A 14092-nucleotide genomic window follows, 5' to 3' on the forward strand; every position below is an offset into this window, starting at 1 on the left:
GTTCAGTACAGGACAATGATGTTTGAGGAAATGGAGCCTTGGAGTATAAATAAAAAACTAATAAACAAGGAAAACTACTATATAACTTCATTACTACTATGTAGCTTTGGCAGTTTTCTGCTTCACTGATGAATATATGTATTTATTTTTGTAAAAACTAATCTTTTATTTGCAAGTTGTCAAACATTAAACCTGCTAATAATAACTAGTAGGATCGCCCTTTCACTGTTTGCATTTTTCCTATTTATTCAGTATTGCTTGTTGAGGCAACCATGTGTATTTACTGCCATCTAATGTTGGGATAAAATTGTGATGAAACCAGTTTTCCATGATCTAACTGTATTTCATTGAATATGCAGTGTGCCTGCATGTCGTTGAGATACTCCAACATTTTATTCCTCTTTCTGCTAAACAGAAACCGTTTAATAACCGAAGACAAAAATCCATTTTCGACTTTTATTTTCCATTGCACAGTAATCTCTATCTACAGAATTTCTAAATTTTTGTGGCAGCAGATAAAGTCATAAACATCCATGTGAAAGTTGCATAAAACTGTACAAGAAAATTGGCTACAATGAGAAAAATACTGCAACCCACTGATAACTGTTGAATCGAGGACAGAAGATGGCATATGGCAGATAGACAGGACTCCCTCTTATTGAGTGTGGATCATATCAGGTAGGAATACTGCATACTGTAGTACATGGGCTGAAAAATCAAATTCACTCAAAGATGGGAAAACAAGTATAACATTCAAAGAAATAACAGCTGGATTAAAGGGAAAGACATCAAACGGATATTGGTGGGGGGCTGACTTGTAGCTAAAACAGCTATTTTTCCTGAAGTACTTCGTTTTGTCTCTCTTTTTAAGCTTAGGGGCGAAAGATAGACCAACCAGCCAACATTCACACCACAATGCTTACTGGAAACACAGGAGGCCACACCTGTAGCTGCGCAACCAACGGAGAGAATACAGAGGACAAGTGAAGGACTTTTAAATTAAACCAAAATTTAGAGGTCGTCCTCACATATTATCACACATTATCTTACCCTTGTCCTCTTTTTTTTCCTTTTTTACTTAATTGGTGGTTTGAGTTTGTCCACACTTACCTGAACTAGGACATCACCAGCAATGAGTAAACAACCGGAACAAAATATAATAAATCATATCACTTCATTTACATGAACATAACCTTACATACAGACAGAGAAGATGTACAAATACACCCATTCACACAGATGAATACCATAAACATCATTTGAGGTGTGGTGGAATGATAGTGATTTTTATGATCCATCGTGTTATAAATGGCTGAGTTCCTTTGCGACTTTCCATTTCCTGAACCCTGAAAAGTGACAAGGGTGATATATCTAAACTGGATAACACATATTCACATGTACCGTGTGGTTTCCAGACTCGCGGCCAAATGCTATGGGACAACGCAATGGGAAAGGTAAAGCAATTCTTTGGCGTCAGAAAAAAATATGGCCTGTCTCCTCTTTTGTTGCCTGAGCAACTTCGGCATTTACTTTCCACTTAGATTGTCAAACTATTTACTTATATACAAATAAAGGTTAAAAGCCCGGCAGACAGATACATCACATTTGAGTTCGACTGCAAACATGGAAAATAGAAACAGGATAATAATGAAGATAACACCAAACACAGCTGTCTCCTCCACCTCAGTAAGTAAATATTAAAAGGAATCACACGTACAGACAAGTGTGAGCAAAACACAGAAAAAATTGTAAAAAAAAATACACGAAAAAAGTTTCAAATATGTCCCTTTGAAAGATTACTCAGCCATTTTCTTGTTTTTATCCCACCTGTATGATTACTGTTAGGATTTATGCTTGCAATGTATGTAATCCAATACTGATACTTGGCTATTTGTGTATTTAACGCTGATTTCATCAAACCACCGAGCTCGTGACATCGGAGACAGAGCGAGCAAGTGGGAGGCAGCTCACATTGCATCTGCTAAGTGATTAAATTACATTTTCAGTAAAGGAATAAATGTGTGTGGCTCATACATTCTCTCTTTTAGAATAATAATTAAAAAAAAAAGCTGATGTCACCATGTTACTGAGTCCCAAATATGCCTTTTATATCCTTGCCCTCCTTATAGATTCCAGCCCTTTTCATAAGGAGAAATTAATTTCAGTTGTTAGACAAAAGTCACAAAATGTATTTTCTTTTTCAACAAATTAAATATCATCCACTTTCACAACAATAGAAAAATAAGAGTTTTTCCAATAATATTACTACTAACAATAATGATCATAATACAGACGGAGCAAATAACCCAACAAATAACAAATAGAGGAATGGCGAGAAAAGAAATTCACGCACGCACATACGTTCTCACGCACGCACCCACACACACGGTAACGATTTGAAAGTTTGTCAAATACAGAGGTGAGTCTAGAGATTGAGCAAGATGATGAAATATCCAGTGTACTTCCGAATGAGTTATCCCTGCGACCCTCTGCATAGAGGAGACATCGCTATCGCAGCACTTCTTATACCTCTCCAACGGTGCCTCCTTCGGCCCTCGCGCCCCGCTTCCATCTCCCCGATGAGTTATCCCTTTGTTTTGTACTTGTCACTTGGAAGTGGATACAGCATTGCACATTTATTAGATCTATGTATATATAATGATGTATTTACTTTTTTTTTTGTACATTTTAATAACTTTTTGAAGTCTTTGCTTCTTCATTACACATTTGTCTTTTTTTTTTTTTTTAGCCAGTTTGAATATTGGCCACGAGGGTACAGAGTAGAGACAACAGTAAAGAACATTTTGGCAAATGAGAGTGAAGAATCTTCAGGTGCATGGGCCAGTCAGCTACCTCAGAGGAGAGGCTGAACAGAGATAAACAATGAGACAAGAACATAAAAAGAAGACACCATTTATTAAGTTATTCCCTCTGAGGTCGTCTTCCTCTCCTGTCTACCCCTCAGTTCCACCCCAAGACTGAGGTAAGTACAGTGTTTCATCGTTGTGCTAGGGAAGAAAATCCCCAAGTGTCTCAGTGAAGGAGGCTTGGAGGGACGGATGAAGGGACAGACAGATGGGTAGGGGTCACGGTGAGTCCAGATGAGCCAGATGAGGGAGGTCAATCAGACAATGGTGTCCACAGAGCTCTACTCCACCCCTTCCACCAATCAGAACTGGTACCACTTTTTGTCTTTGCACTTCAGCATCATCTGGAAACAAAGAACACGTAGTCATGGGAACATGGTCCAAATGATCGGGCAGTACCACAAAACCATCACGTCTCTCTCTAAAACCACTTCCATTTGCTGTTGATAAAGTTAATTTTATGTAAGAATGTATATGAATTTGCTTTGATTTTGAATTTTGTTTACTTGGTCAGTCAAACACTGTAAAGAACAGGGGCCCTCACATAATTTTAGAAACCGTTTCCATTCTGAAAGAAATCTACAATTTGAGTAAGTTTCTTAGTTACAGTACAGTGAAAGTTTCATGGTTACATACTGCCCTCTACTGGTTAAATAGTGTCAGGTATTACATGTAATATTTCACAGTAACTGCTTTGCTGTGTAAAATATTTTATGGAGGGTCAAGACTGGTCACAAGCATTTAATTTCATTGTTTATTGTTTGTTAGTAGCACTAATGTACAGTGAGCATTCATGATGTCACATCGTCGCTCTGTTAATTGTGGGTATGAATTTTCAAGCTCGACGTCCTTCTTGACACTTTTGCTCACCTCGTGGGCGTGTTTGGAAAAAGAGTCTGCACTGGCCATCATGGCGGCCGTCCTCTCCTCCAGTTCACCCAGTTTCTGGCCTCTTTCATCTAGTGCTATCCGGGCACGTGCCAGATCACCAACCACACCAGAGGCAGCTCCCTTCATCCCCTCAATGCCACCTGGGCCAGGGATGTGCTGGGCCAGACTTCGCGATGCCCTTCCAGCTGTTACTTCACCAACTGATCGAAGGAAGAAAAGACAGATAAGCATGAAGTGATGGTACATATAGGACAGAAATATACTGTATATATATCATCAGATACATATTCGGCATACATAGTTCCTCTCTGTCCAGCGACTGTGCACCGCCACCAAACAGGCCTTTGAAGAACCCTCTGTTGGGGGCCTCCGGTGTCTCCACTGGTGTGAAAAGTTCACCCAGCATCTCCTGAAATATTAACACATTTTATAAATACATATATAAAATGTATAAATATAGATAAAGATATATATATACTAGACATATAGAATAGAATAGAATAGAATTCAACTTTATTGTCATTGCACATGCACAGGTACAGGGCAACGAAATGCAGTTTGCATCCATCCAGAAGTGCTTTAGTGATATAGATATATTACAATATATATTAGCAATAATATAGATATGTAAGTATATTACAGAAATGGGTCTATTATGGTATGTTATAATGTACACGGTATGAAGTATGTTGTGAATATGCTATAACTATAAGTATGTACAGGCTGTAGTGAGTACAAGCTATGTACAGGCTATGAACAGGATATAAATATGAAAAACTATACAGAATATGAAATAAATAACTTTACAGAAATCTGAGATATACAGCTATACAGAAATGTGAACTATGGAAGTTCTAAACAGTTGTAGAATTAAAGATTATCGAATGTACAGAATGATTATTTACACAGAGCTATACAGTAGTGCAGTTAAGATAAGTGAGGGTGTAGATAGTTTCTACAGAGGCTATATAAAGTGCTAGTGGTTGTGAGTGGTGGTTCAGTCCATGTTATTATTGTGTGTTTGAGGGTACAGTTGTCCATTGTGGGTGTGTGTATGTTCAGTCCATGAGTTAACGTGGGTCAGATGTCAGGAGGCAGAGTTCAGGAGTCTGACAGCTGTGGGGAAGAAGCTGTTCCGGTACCTGGTGGTCTTAGTCCGGAGGCTCCTGTAGCGCCTCCCAGAGGGAGGGCTATCCCCCAATAATACAAGTCCCTAGCTTGTGAGACACACTGCAGTAAAATCTGGACACGGTTATAAATAGAATAGTTCTCACCATGGATGACTCAGTTCCCCATAGTTATTTCAGGCCAAGCAACTTATGTGAGACAAGTTTCAAACTACTTAGGCTACTTTGGATTAACTCCATTCCTTGCATTCATTTATTGATGTTTTGTGTTCATTAGCTATGACACAGGCAGTAAGTGAGTGTATGACAATATAAAGGTATCTCCTGGTCCAGGCTTAGGCGTGAGAGCTTTGTGTGCCCGCTGGATATTCAGAGCAAGGTCTGGTGGGAGAAAGAGCTCAGCTCTCAACAAGTGTTCCACAAACTGCAGCACAGAGTTTCCTTCAGAACCTTCTATTAGGCCTATTGATCCATTGATAATATACATTACTGGACAATATACATTTTTCTAGGGCAGCCAGTTTTGTTACAGTGACTGAATTAATGCATCTTTTGTGGCCATGTTCCAACTTTCCATCTCTTCCAAGTGTTTTGCAGCTTCTTTGAGTCTTGTCTTATAGCTAGCTACCTCACCTATTGTTTCTGTCAGTTTTATATTAATGTCTGGAATTCTACCTTCATTTCTTGTTTAATGTCTTTGTTCAGTGGGACAAAATCAGTTCTGAACTTTGCCTTAAGTGAGTGAATTTCTTTAATGATGTCCTGGAAGCCTGAGTGGAGGTGGCTAGCCCCTTCTCCTTCCACATGCTCACCTTGAATTTTGATTAGATAGAGGGAGTTTGGCGGGAGTTTTTCAAAATCTCATTCTGGCATGACAATAGGAATATAGGGTTATGGTATTTCAAAATTCTTCCTGTCTGTTACCCATAGAGACAAGGTTAATTTTAATACGTGAATATTTCTTATAGGTATAAACAAACCAAAACAAAATAGCCTAGGTACTTAGTTGGCTAATGTGTGTCTCCAAGCCATGCAGAGATTTTAAACTGTTTTGCAATAGTAACACGTAGTAGTGCTGTATATAGAAGGCTAATTCACCTGTAGGTTTTCACAAGTGTCCTGACTGTAAGTGATCCTCTGGATCTCAGTGGGGGAGCAGAGGTACATGGCCTGACCCAGGTTAGTAAAGCAGAAAGTCCTGGCTATCCGCATGTCTGTCAAAGGTAGGTAGTTCACATCCATGAGCGGTCTCAATCCTGGCACACTGTATGGGAGGCACAGAAACAATATCAATAAAGTTTCTGACCTACTCTGAACTCTAATTATTTAAACTCAACGTCCATTTTGTTAGGTATACTATTTTGTTAAGGCAAATAACTCATCAGCCAAGATGTGCAGCAAATCCATAGACAGTCAGACCTGCTGAAATACAATCTGAGCATCAGAATGGGAAAAAAGGTGTCAGATTGTCTGGTCTGAATATTTCAGAAACTGCTGATCTAGTGAGATTTTGCCAGACAGACGAAACTAGACAATAACCCAAGATCAGCAGTCGTCTGAGTTGACAGGAAGGAAAGAGTAACTTGCAAAAATTAAAAAAAAAACAAACTCTGGTTATAAACAAGTTATGCAGAGAAAGATCTCTGAATGTACAACACGCTGAACTTGAAGCAGATGGGTTACAGTAGCAGAAGACCACACTGGATGTCAATCCTGTCAGCTGAGAACAAGAAACCAAGGCTATATTTTGTAGCCCAAAACTGAACAATAAAAGACTGGAAATTGTTGCCTGGTCTGACGAGTCATGATTTCTGCTGCGACATTCGGATGGTAGGATCAGGTGTTGGCATAAACAACATGAATGCACGGATCCATCGTGCTTTATATCAATGTTTCAGACTGATGGTGGGGGCGTAATAGTGTGGGGATAATTTTTGGCACACTTTTGACCCCTAAGTACCAACTGAGCATTACTGAAATGCTACAGCCTGCCTGACCATGTTCATCTCTTTATGAACACAGTGTAACCATCTTCTGTTGTTTCCTTCCAGCAGAATTACACACCCTGTCACAAAGCTCAAGTCATCAGACTAGTTTCTTGAACATGACAATGAGCGGTGTAATGAGAGATTCACGTCATAAATGTGTAGCCGACAAATCTGGTCAAACTGTGTGATGCCAATTCCAATATGGACCAAAACCAAAAGCTCTTAAGATGGAATGTTTCCAGCATCTTGCTGAATCTAGGACATGAATAATTAAGGAAGTTCTAAAGGCAAACACTTTTCCAAACCAGTAAAAGCAAAGTGTACCTAATAAAATGTCCAGCATTGCCTGGTGTTTTGCACTTTATCCTTGCTTTTAACATAGTCCAGAAAGAGCCTGTATTATGACACAAAGTCTGAATTCTAAAAATGAAGTCCAAAGTGTGAAAAAAAGTGAGAATGCTGAGATTAAAGTTCGAATTCTGAAAATTCAGTCTGGAAAAAATTTTTATTTCTAAAATCAAAGTCCAGATTCTAAGTAAAAAATCTAAACTTAAGATCTGAACTAATTAAAGTCTGTATACTATAAAAAAAACACCTCTGGATTTCGATGAACAGGTGCAAATTATGACCAAATTAAATTATGACCCCAATTTTTGTATGTACCTGTCCTCTTTCTTACCATATGGCAGCTTTCGCTGTACACAGTTTACAGATTTTGTGTGGAAAGTCTTTGCAACAAGCACAAATATGAGCAAAATTATTTGCTCTCCTGCTTCTTTTGTTAAGTCAATTCCAGTTCATGTATATAAATATATAGACATGCCATGCATGATAGAGGGGAGAGCAAACATTCTTAATTCTAACTGCATGTATTGGTTGAAACATTGCCTGACTTTAGATGTAGCCTTACCTGAGGGTCATGATGTGGCCGTTGGCACAGAAACAAGCCACGCACATGCCTTGGTTCATCTGCACCACATCTGCCCGTAAGATGAAGGAGGTCTCTGTGATACTGTGTTTATAGATGCAGGACTGGGAAGGAAGGGCAATGACTTTGGCCTGTTTCTCTGAACACACTACAGCATACTGGCTCTCATTGAGGTCCTGGGAGGTGGAAGGGGACACTGAGACGGGCCGGCGCTTACGGACTTTTTCTCTTTCTTCGCCGTCTGCTGTAACGTTGGGTTCATACCAAGGCTCATATGCAGATGGCAGCTGAGAACCCGTGGAGTCTATAAAGGCCATCCGCAAGATGCTTCCCTTCAGCCGTACCAACATACCTGGTGAACAGGAGGAAAAAAAATCTATTGGAACATTATATTTCCAGAGGACTGCTGCATTTTGGAAATGCTTAGTGTGTTCTGGTGAAAAATGACTCCAAAGTTCAGTGATGGACGCCGAGATAATGCCATTCAAAATAAGTATCAGGCTAGACACTGGCTGCCTCAGATTTTTAAATACAAAAACTAAAGTTTTGACTGAATATATCGATAGGAAATTACAAGTTATCAAGGCCTTCATATCCTTTATATCTTTAAGACACTCCTGCAGTTTAGTAGAGGACAAGTAGAGGACAAAAGAAGAAGAAGAGGCAGGCCTAAAAACTTACACACAGAAGTAGAACAATATATGAAATTCGTTTCTTTGAGAAACAGGAAAAATCTAAAATATACACATGATAAACAGTATAATCCAATGATCTGCATATGATCACACCGTATATTTAAAACAACTATTTTAAGAACTTTTGGAATTAGTCATAATGTCAGTAATTAGTAAATAAATGACTAAAGTGCCTACTTTAAAGTAATGGTTTGATTAAAGCCACCTTAAAAGCCTCTGGTATGTAGCCTATTAGCAGAGATAAATTGGTCATACTGTATTTATGTGTACCATTTTTGGTCCATTTTCACTTAAACATTTAAAAATCATTGTGTACTGTTTTTCCTTAAAATTTACAGAGTGGGTTGCCAAGTTTGGTCTTTATTGCCGTTAAAAAAAACAAAAAAAACCTCTCACACTCTAATTTCCCTCCCTCCCTCCCATCTGAGATTGCTTTACCCACCGGCAGGTGAAAGGATAACTGGCTGCAGTTGCCGTTGCTCTCCAGCAGGTGGCAATGTGAGAGCCAGAACCAGGACAGTTCCCAGGGAGGTGCCCACATACAGGCAGGGTGTCAAAATGCTGTCCCCCTTCCGAGCGAAAGTCTCACAGAAGTGGAATGAGCTGATGGCCTCTCGTGCTTCCTTATCGATGCTGGTGACACTGGACGAGCGTGAGCGGCTGAAAGAGTTGTCCCGGTGGTCTAATGGGTTGGCACCCCGCGGCGGGCATACAGACAGGAGGACAGTAAGGAGAAAAAACAGAGAGGTAAAGCACCTGCAAAAAAGTATTATTGCAAGACAGACAATGGAGAAGTTGGCACAAAATATGCTAAAAAAAATAAATAAATAATGAAAAAAATAGAAACATAACAATCACTAGCTTCTTACTGCCTTAAAAGAAAGAGTTTGGAAGTTAAATGCAAATGGATTTACACTTTTCAAAGCAAATTCAAGGCATACCAGTAATAGCATTTTTATTTGTTTATAAATGATTGATTTTAGTACTGATAATGTAGATACTGGAAATTGAGAGAAAGAAAGTCGACTCGCACTTTTAACAGCTAGTGGCAAAATAAAAGTAAATAGTTAGTGGTCTTGTCTTTCTAGGAAAAACAGATCTCATAAGTTGAATTGCCTTTTTTAACAGAGCAGCATCATTTAAGACCTATTTGTTGATGATTTAACATCACTGCAGTTCCCTTACATTATACAAGAGCCATCAATTTAACACAATTTTATTACTATAAAATAAACCAGCTGTTTGGCACATTACGAAAGTTAAATGTGCATAACACTGAGATCATTAAACAAGCATACAGGTGAATATCTTATTTTAAACCCATGAAACCTAACAATATTCCATGTTTGGGAAGAAGGTTGTACAGAAAAAAAGTTGTATTGATATTATTTTATTTTATTTTTTTTGAAGGACCAATCAGACAGAGAAAAGAAAGCCATGAAAAACACACAAGAGAAAAGAAAAGCTGCAAAAGTTACACAAAGCTTTAGAGTGAGATGGGGTGTAAAAAGTTTAGCTTAGCACCACTGACCTCTGCTTTAACCCCCACCATGGTCAAAAGAAGTGTGAGCAAGGGTTCATTTCCAACAATTTGATTGAGTTCAATCATTTTAATTCAGTTCAGATCAGTGCTACTTTTGATGCATGCAAACTAAAGAGAACAGTTGCACAGCTTGCCAATTTTGAGACTAATAACCAGAAAAAAAACTGGACTAATGTAAAGTGATGGAGTCCAGTCAGAGCGAGAAAAGTATATTGCATTTCATACAAATTGTTTGGAGACACGAAGTCAAGGCTTACCCAAGTCTGGCTTTAGCTCAGTAGGCAAGCTTAATTTCCGTGACATCTTTGCTGGAAAAAAGAGAACATCCCTCTTTACAAACACATGTCTAAGCTAACACACGATGCCATGCAAAGCTAGTTAATCTAGCATTGGACTAGGACTGTGCACACACCTGAAATACACCAAAATGGCAGAAGACTGTTGAACAAGTGCCAAGGGATTGTTTTATAGAATAGGAGAGCCAAAATGCTTTAGACAGGAGGAGACACTGCATAAGGATTAAGAGACGACCCTCTGTATCACAGAGGCATGCTGTTACAGACTAAACAAAAGAGGTGACGTCTGTTTGCACAATGCCCTGAAAGACAGGACAGGTAAGACACACGTCAAAACTGCACGGCCATTCAGGACCTTCATGCCAAAGGAGCATGCAGCAAGAAGAAGGAAGTAACAAGAAACAAAAAATGAACCAGAGATGGAAGAAAACATAGTGAAAAGGATGGTTAAACCTGCTGCTGGTTATATACTTTCAGTACTAGTTTGTAAAGCATTCCATCTTTCAGAAGAGTGAATATAAATAGCAGTGAATGAAAGTCCTAAATATTATTTTCTCTGTCTGTAGGAAAAAGAAGAAGGACGATAAAATGAGACATTCAGGTAATAGAGTTATGACTGTCTTGCAATTTAAACTGCCAGAAACAATACATAAAGAAATCCATACAAGTCCCTTTAAAAAAAACTGCAACATTCGTAATACCTTCAAGTATTTGAGTTGAATTTGATTATTTTGGCTTTTTATCATTAGCGTTTTATTTTTTAAGCTAAGTGGAGAACATAAAATCTTGCTGTTGCCCGTCTACGGTACTTATGAAGGTGTAGACCAACTTTTAGAGCCCAAAACGTGCATATGCTATCCATACATGCATGATTTATCCAGATGATTTGATTTCTGTTCTCTAGTATGCTGGAAATTGGGGGAATTTTATTGACTTTATCAAGATTTTTTTAAGCTAAACTAAAATACTGAACTCACATATGTGGGTTTTGGGGATATTGTAAAAATATTGCACTGTGAATAATCAGGTGTTAAAAGGACTCAGGAGGACCAGTTTCCGGACCAGGCTAAGCAAAGACAAATAATCCAGCACAAACAAAGCAGCCACAACATTAAAACTATTTACGAGACGTTGTTAACAACAATTATCTTGTACTCTGAAAAGCTGGCTCTCAACAGTCACGTGAACGTTACTTTGGCATGGTTCACCCACCTTCACATTGCTAGAGACCAAGTATATCGGACATGACGACAGCAATCCCCAAACTTTGCCTCCTGATGTTCACGTGGACGTTACTTTGGCATGTTTCACCCACCCTACACTTTGCTGGAAATCAAGCGTATTGGACATGGCAACAGCGATCCTGAAAGGCAGAGGCCTCCCCAGAAGTGCAGAAAGTGATCAGCAATAGCTCAAGCAGCATGTCAATGAGCCCAAGATGTTGAACTCCCAATACCCATGGGATGTGCCTGAGTAAGCCTGATCAACAGAGGGCTCCACTGTCAAAATGTGAGACACTAAAGAGTCAGGGCTGCTATGTCATCACAATGACCAAAAGAAATTTGTGCAGGTGGTTTTAATGCTGTCGCTGATCGGTGTGGATATTGTACTTACTCACTGTCACTTGTATGAGATACCGAATCCTTCCTTTGCTAATCCTCTTTTTTGACTTGCTCACTTAGTTTAAATGTACTTTTACAAAGTTTTATCAACACACACTGAAGTTGGACAAAGACAAAATCAGACAGACGAATTTCTCTCTGTTCAATGGTATCATCAAACTTCGTACAATTAGTTGGGACAAGTATCAGATGCAGGCACATTTACAATATGACACTCGTGCTACATACATGTAGCATGCAATATGTACAGTATATTTGACAAGTAAGGTGTCTCAAGAAAACTGCAGTCCCACCGTCCTTCCAGGTAAGCTTTTGCTTCACAAGCTCTGAATCCTTAGAATATAGTTTTCGTATATTACTCTTCTGTGCTCAAATATCAAATATGAGCATCTTGTCATTTCAAATGAAGAATACTCATTTATGTTAAAATACAAAGTGGCTTCAAAGATAGTTGAATAGAAGCTAACCCAGGAGTATAGAGGAACGTCAGCTCTCTGTTCCCTACTTTAGTTCTTCCCACTGTGGTGAGTATGGACAAAGGAAGACAGAGACACTTTCTCCACAAAAAGAAAAAAAGGGAAACAAAACAGGGCCACCAAATCTAGACCACGTTTTTTCCTGCCTAAACAGCCTCTGATAGACATTTTTGCCCAATCTTACCTCCTCTACCACCTCCATTGTAGAATTGGTGTAGATTGCTGTTTGACATCAAGACTTTTGAGGGTGTTGGGGAGGAGGGAGGAGTAAAATAGAGTAAATGCGCAGTTAGAAAAACACCCATTTTTACCCCATTACCCCAGTGCGTGTGTGTATTAGCACAAAAACTGAGTAAATATTTATTTGGTCAACTATTTCTTTGTTGTAACAATGCTTCTTGGCAAAAAATCTTGGAGAGGCAGTTTTTTTACCCTTAAGTGATGCCACATTTGTAAGGAAAATGCATTTGGAAATCCCCCATTATATGGATGTTAGCCCTCAATTTGGAGATTGTACTAAGGCTCACTCAAAATGGTTTTATGGAACACCAGCTTAAAGTTGCCCTGTGGCTCTATCCAGATCAGTCAAATGTGGCACAACCCATACTCTGCTGCTCAACCCACAAATGCATTTTCCTTACAAATGTGGCACCAATTAAGGGGAAATAAACAGGCTTTCCAAGATTTACTGCCAAGCATAGTTAAAACAAAGAAATAATCAACCAAACACAGATGTGCTTACTTGTTCTGAGCAGAAATTGGCTTGTAATGTCAATGGCACCTTTCTTTTTGAAGGAACACTGATTTCACTAAGACATCCTGTCTTCTGATGTAAATTATTCTCGTACAATGTAAAGAACTGGGAAATAAATCAAGCCAGGCCATCCACATTTACACTGTATTTAAGTCTAAAACAAGCCATCCTACAAACGTTACATTATTCCTCTGCAGAATTCATACCACAAATACTCAAAGAGAGACAGAGAGAGGAAATAAACAAAAATCTAAAACAAACTGGCTCACACTTAAAACCTAGATTACAAAGAGAGTTTTGTAGGAAAGCACTCTTTTTCTCTCCCTGTCCCATGAGTATAGCAAAGCAGACAGATGTATCACATCACAGTCTGGTGGCACCAGACACAGAGACTGGGACAGCCATCATACCTGGAAATAGCAGCAAGCAGACTCTGTGATTTGTTTTCTGTCTGACCTTTTTAAAAAGCTCCTTATTTTCATCGTGGTAATGCCAAGTTACCCATAATGAGATAAACCTAGGCTGTTCTCTCTTCAAGCGCCTTCAGATGAAATACTAATGACGCAGATTAAGATGGAAGCAAGTAAAAGAGCAACGGGGAATCTTGTTCCTGCATATCACAAAGCAGTAGATCATCAAAAGGCTGAATATTTAAAATCAGAGGTGGGATAGTGCAGCATAAAGTGGATTGTGTTTTTGTTCTAGTACATTCTATTGAGTTTGCTGTCTAAATGTCATATACACACAAAAACTGCTTAATTTGGCAATACATTTAGACGAATCTGCTTCAATACACTGCATCCGGACACAGGGAAATGTTGAAAGACGCACCCTTATCGAAATCCAAGTTAAAAATAATCAAGAATCTTGGCATGCAATATATTTGTGAGTATCAAAAAGCATGG

The 14092-nt window shown here is 38.9% G+C and overlaps 1 protein-coding gene across 3 annotated transcripts in view; it reads right to left on the minus strand.

Moving 5' to 3' along the window:
• Positions 1–442: 442 nt before the first annotated feature.
• The window catches only part of stxbp5a (syntaxin binding protein 5a (tomosyn)), a 101347-nt gene continuing 87697 nt past the window's right edge, over positions 443–14092 (minus strand). The window contains exons 21-28 of one of the 3 annotated variants that reach the window (XM_026143415.2): positions 12618–12671; positions 10297–10347; positions 8939–9220; positions 7784–8153; positions 5984–6149; positions 4056–4167; positions 3738–3958; positions 443–3211 (exon numbers count right to left, since the gene is read on the minus strand). In XM_026143415.2, coding sequence (XP_025999200.1) covers positions 3170–3211; positions 3738–3958; positions 4056–4167; positions 5984–6149; positions 7784–8153; positions 8939–9220; positions 10297–10347; positions 12618–12671 — 1298 coding nt within the window. In that variant the 3' untranslated portion in view covers positions 443–3169. The remainder of the gene's footprint in view (positions 3212–3737; positions 3959–4055; positions 4168–5983; positions 6150–7783; positions 8154–8938; positions 9221–10296; positions 10348–12617; positions 12672–14092) is intronic. The other 2 variants (XM_026143419.2, XM_026143421.2) reach the window with 2 other exon arrangements.

The sequence above is a fragment of the Astatotilapia calliptera genome, chromosome 15, assembly GCF_964374335.1.
Source record: "Astatotilapia calliptera chromosome 15, fAstCal68.1, whole genome shotgun sequence".
Classification (NCBI taxonomy): domain Eukaryota; kingdom Metazoa; phylum Chordata; class Actinopteri; order Cichliformes; family Cichlidae; genus Astatotilapia; species Astatotilapia calliptera.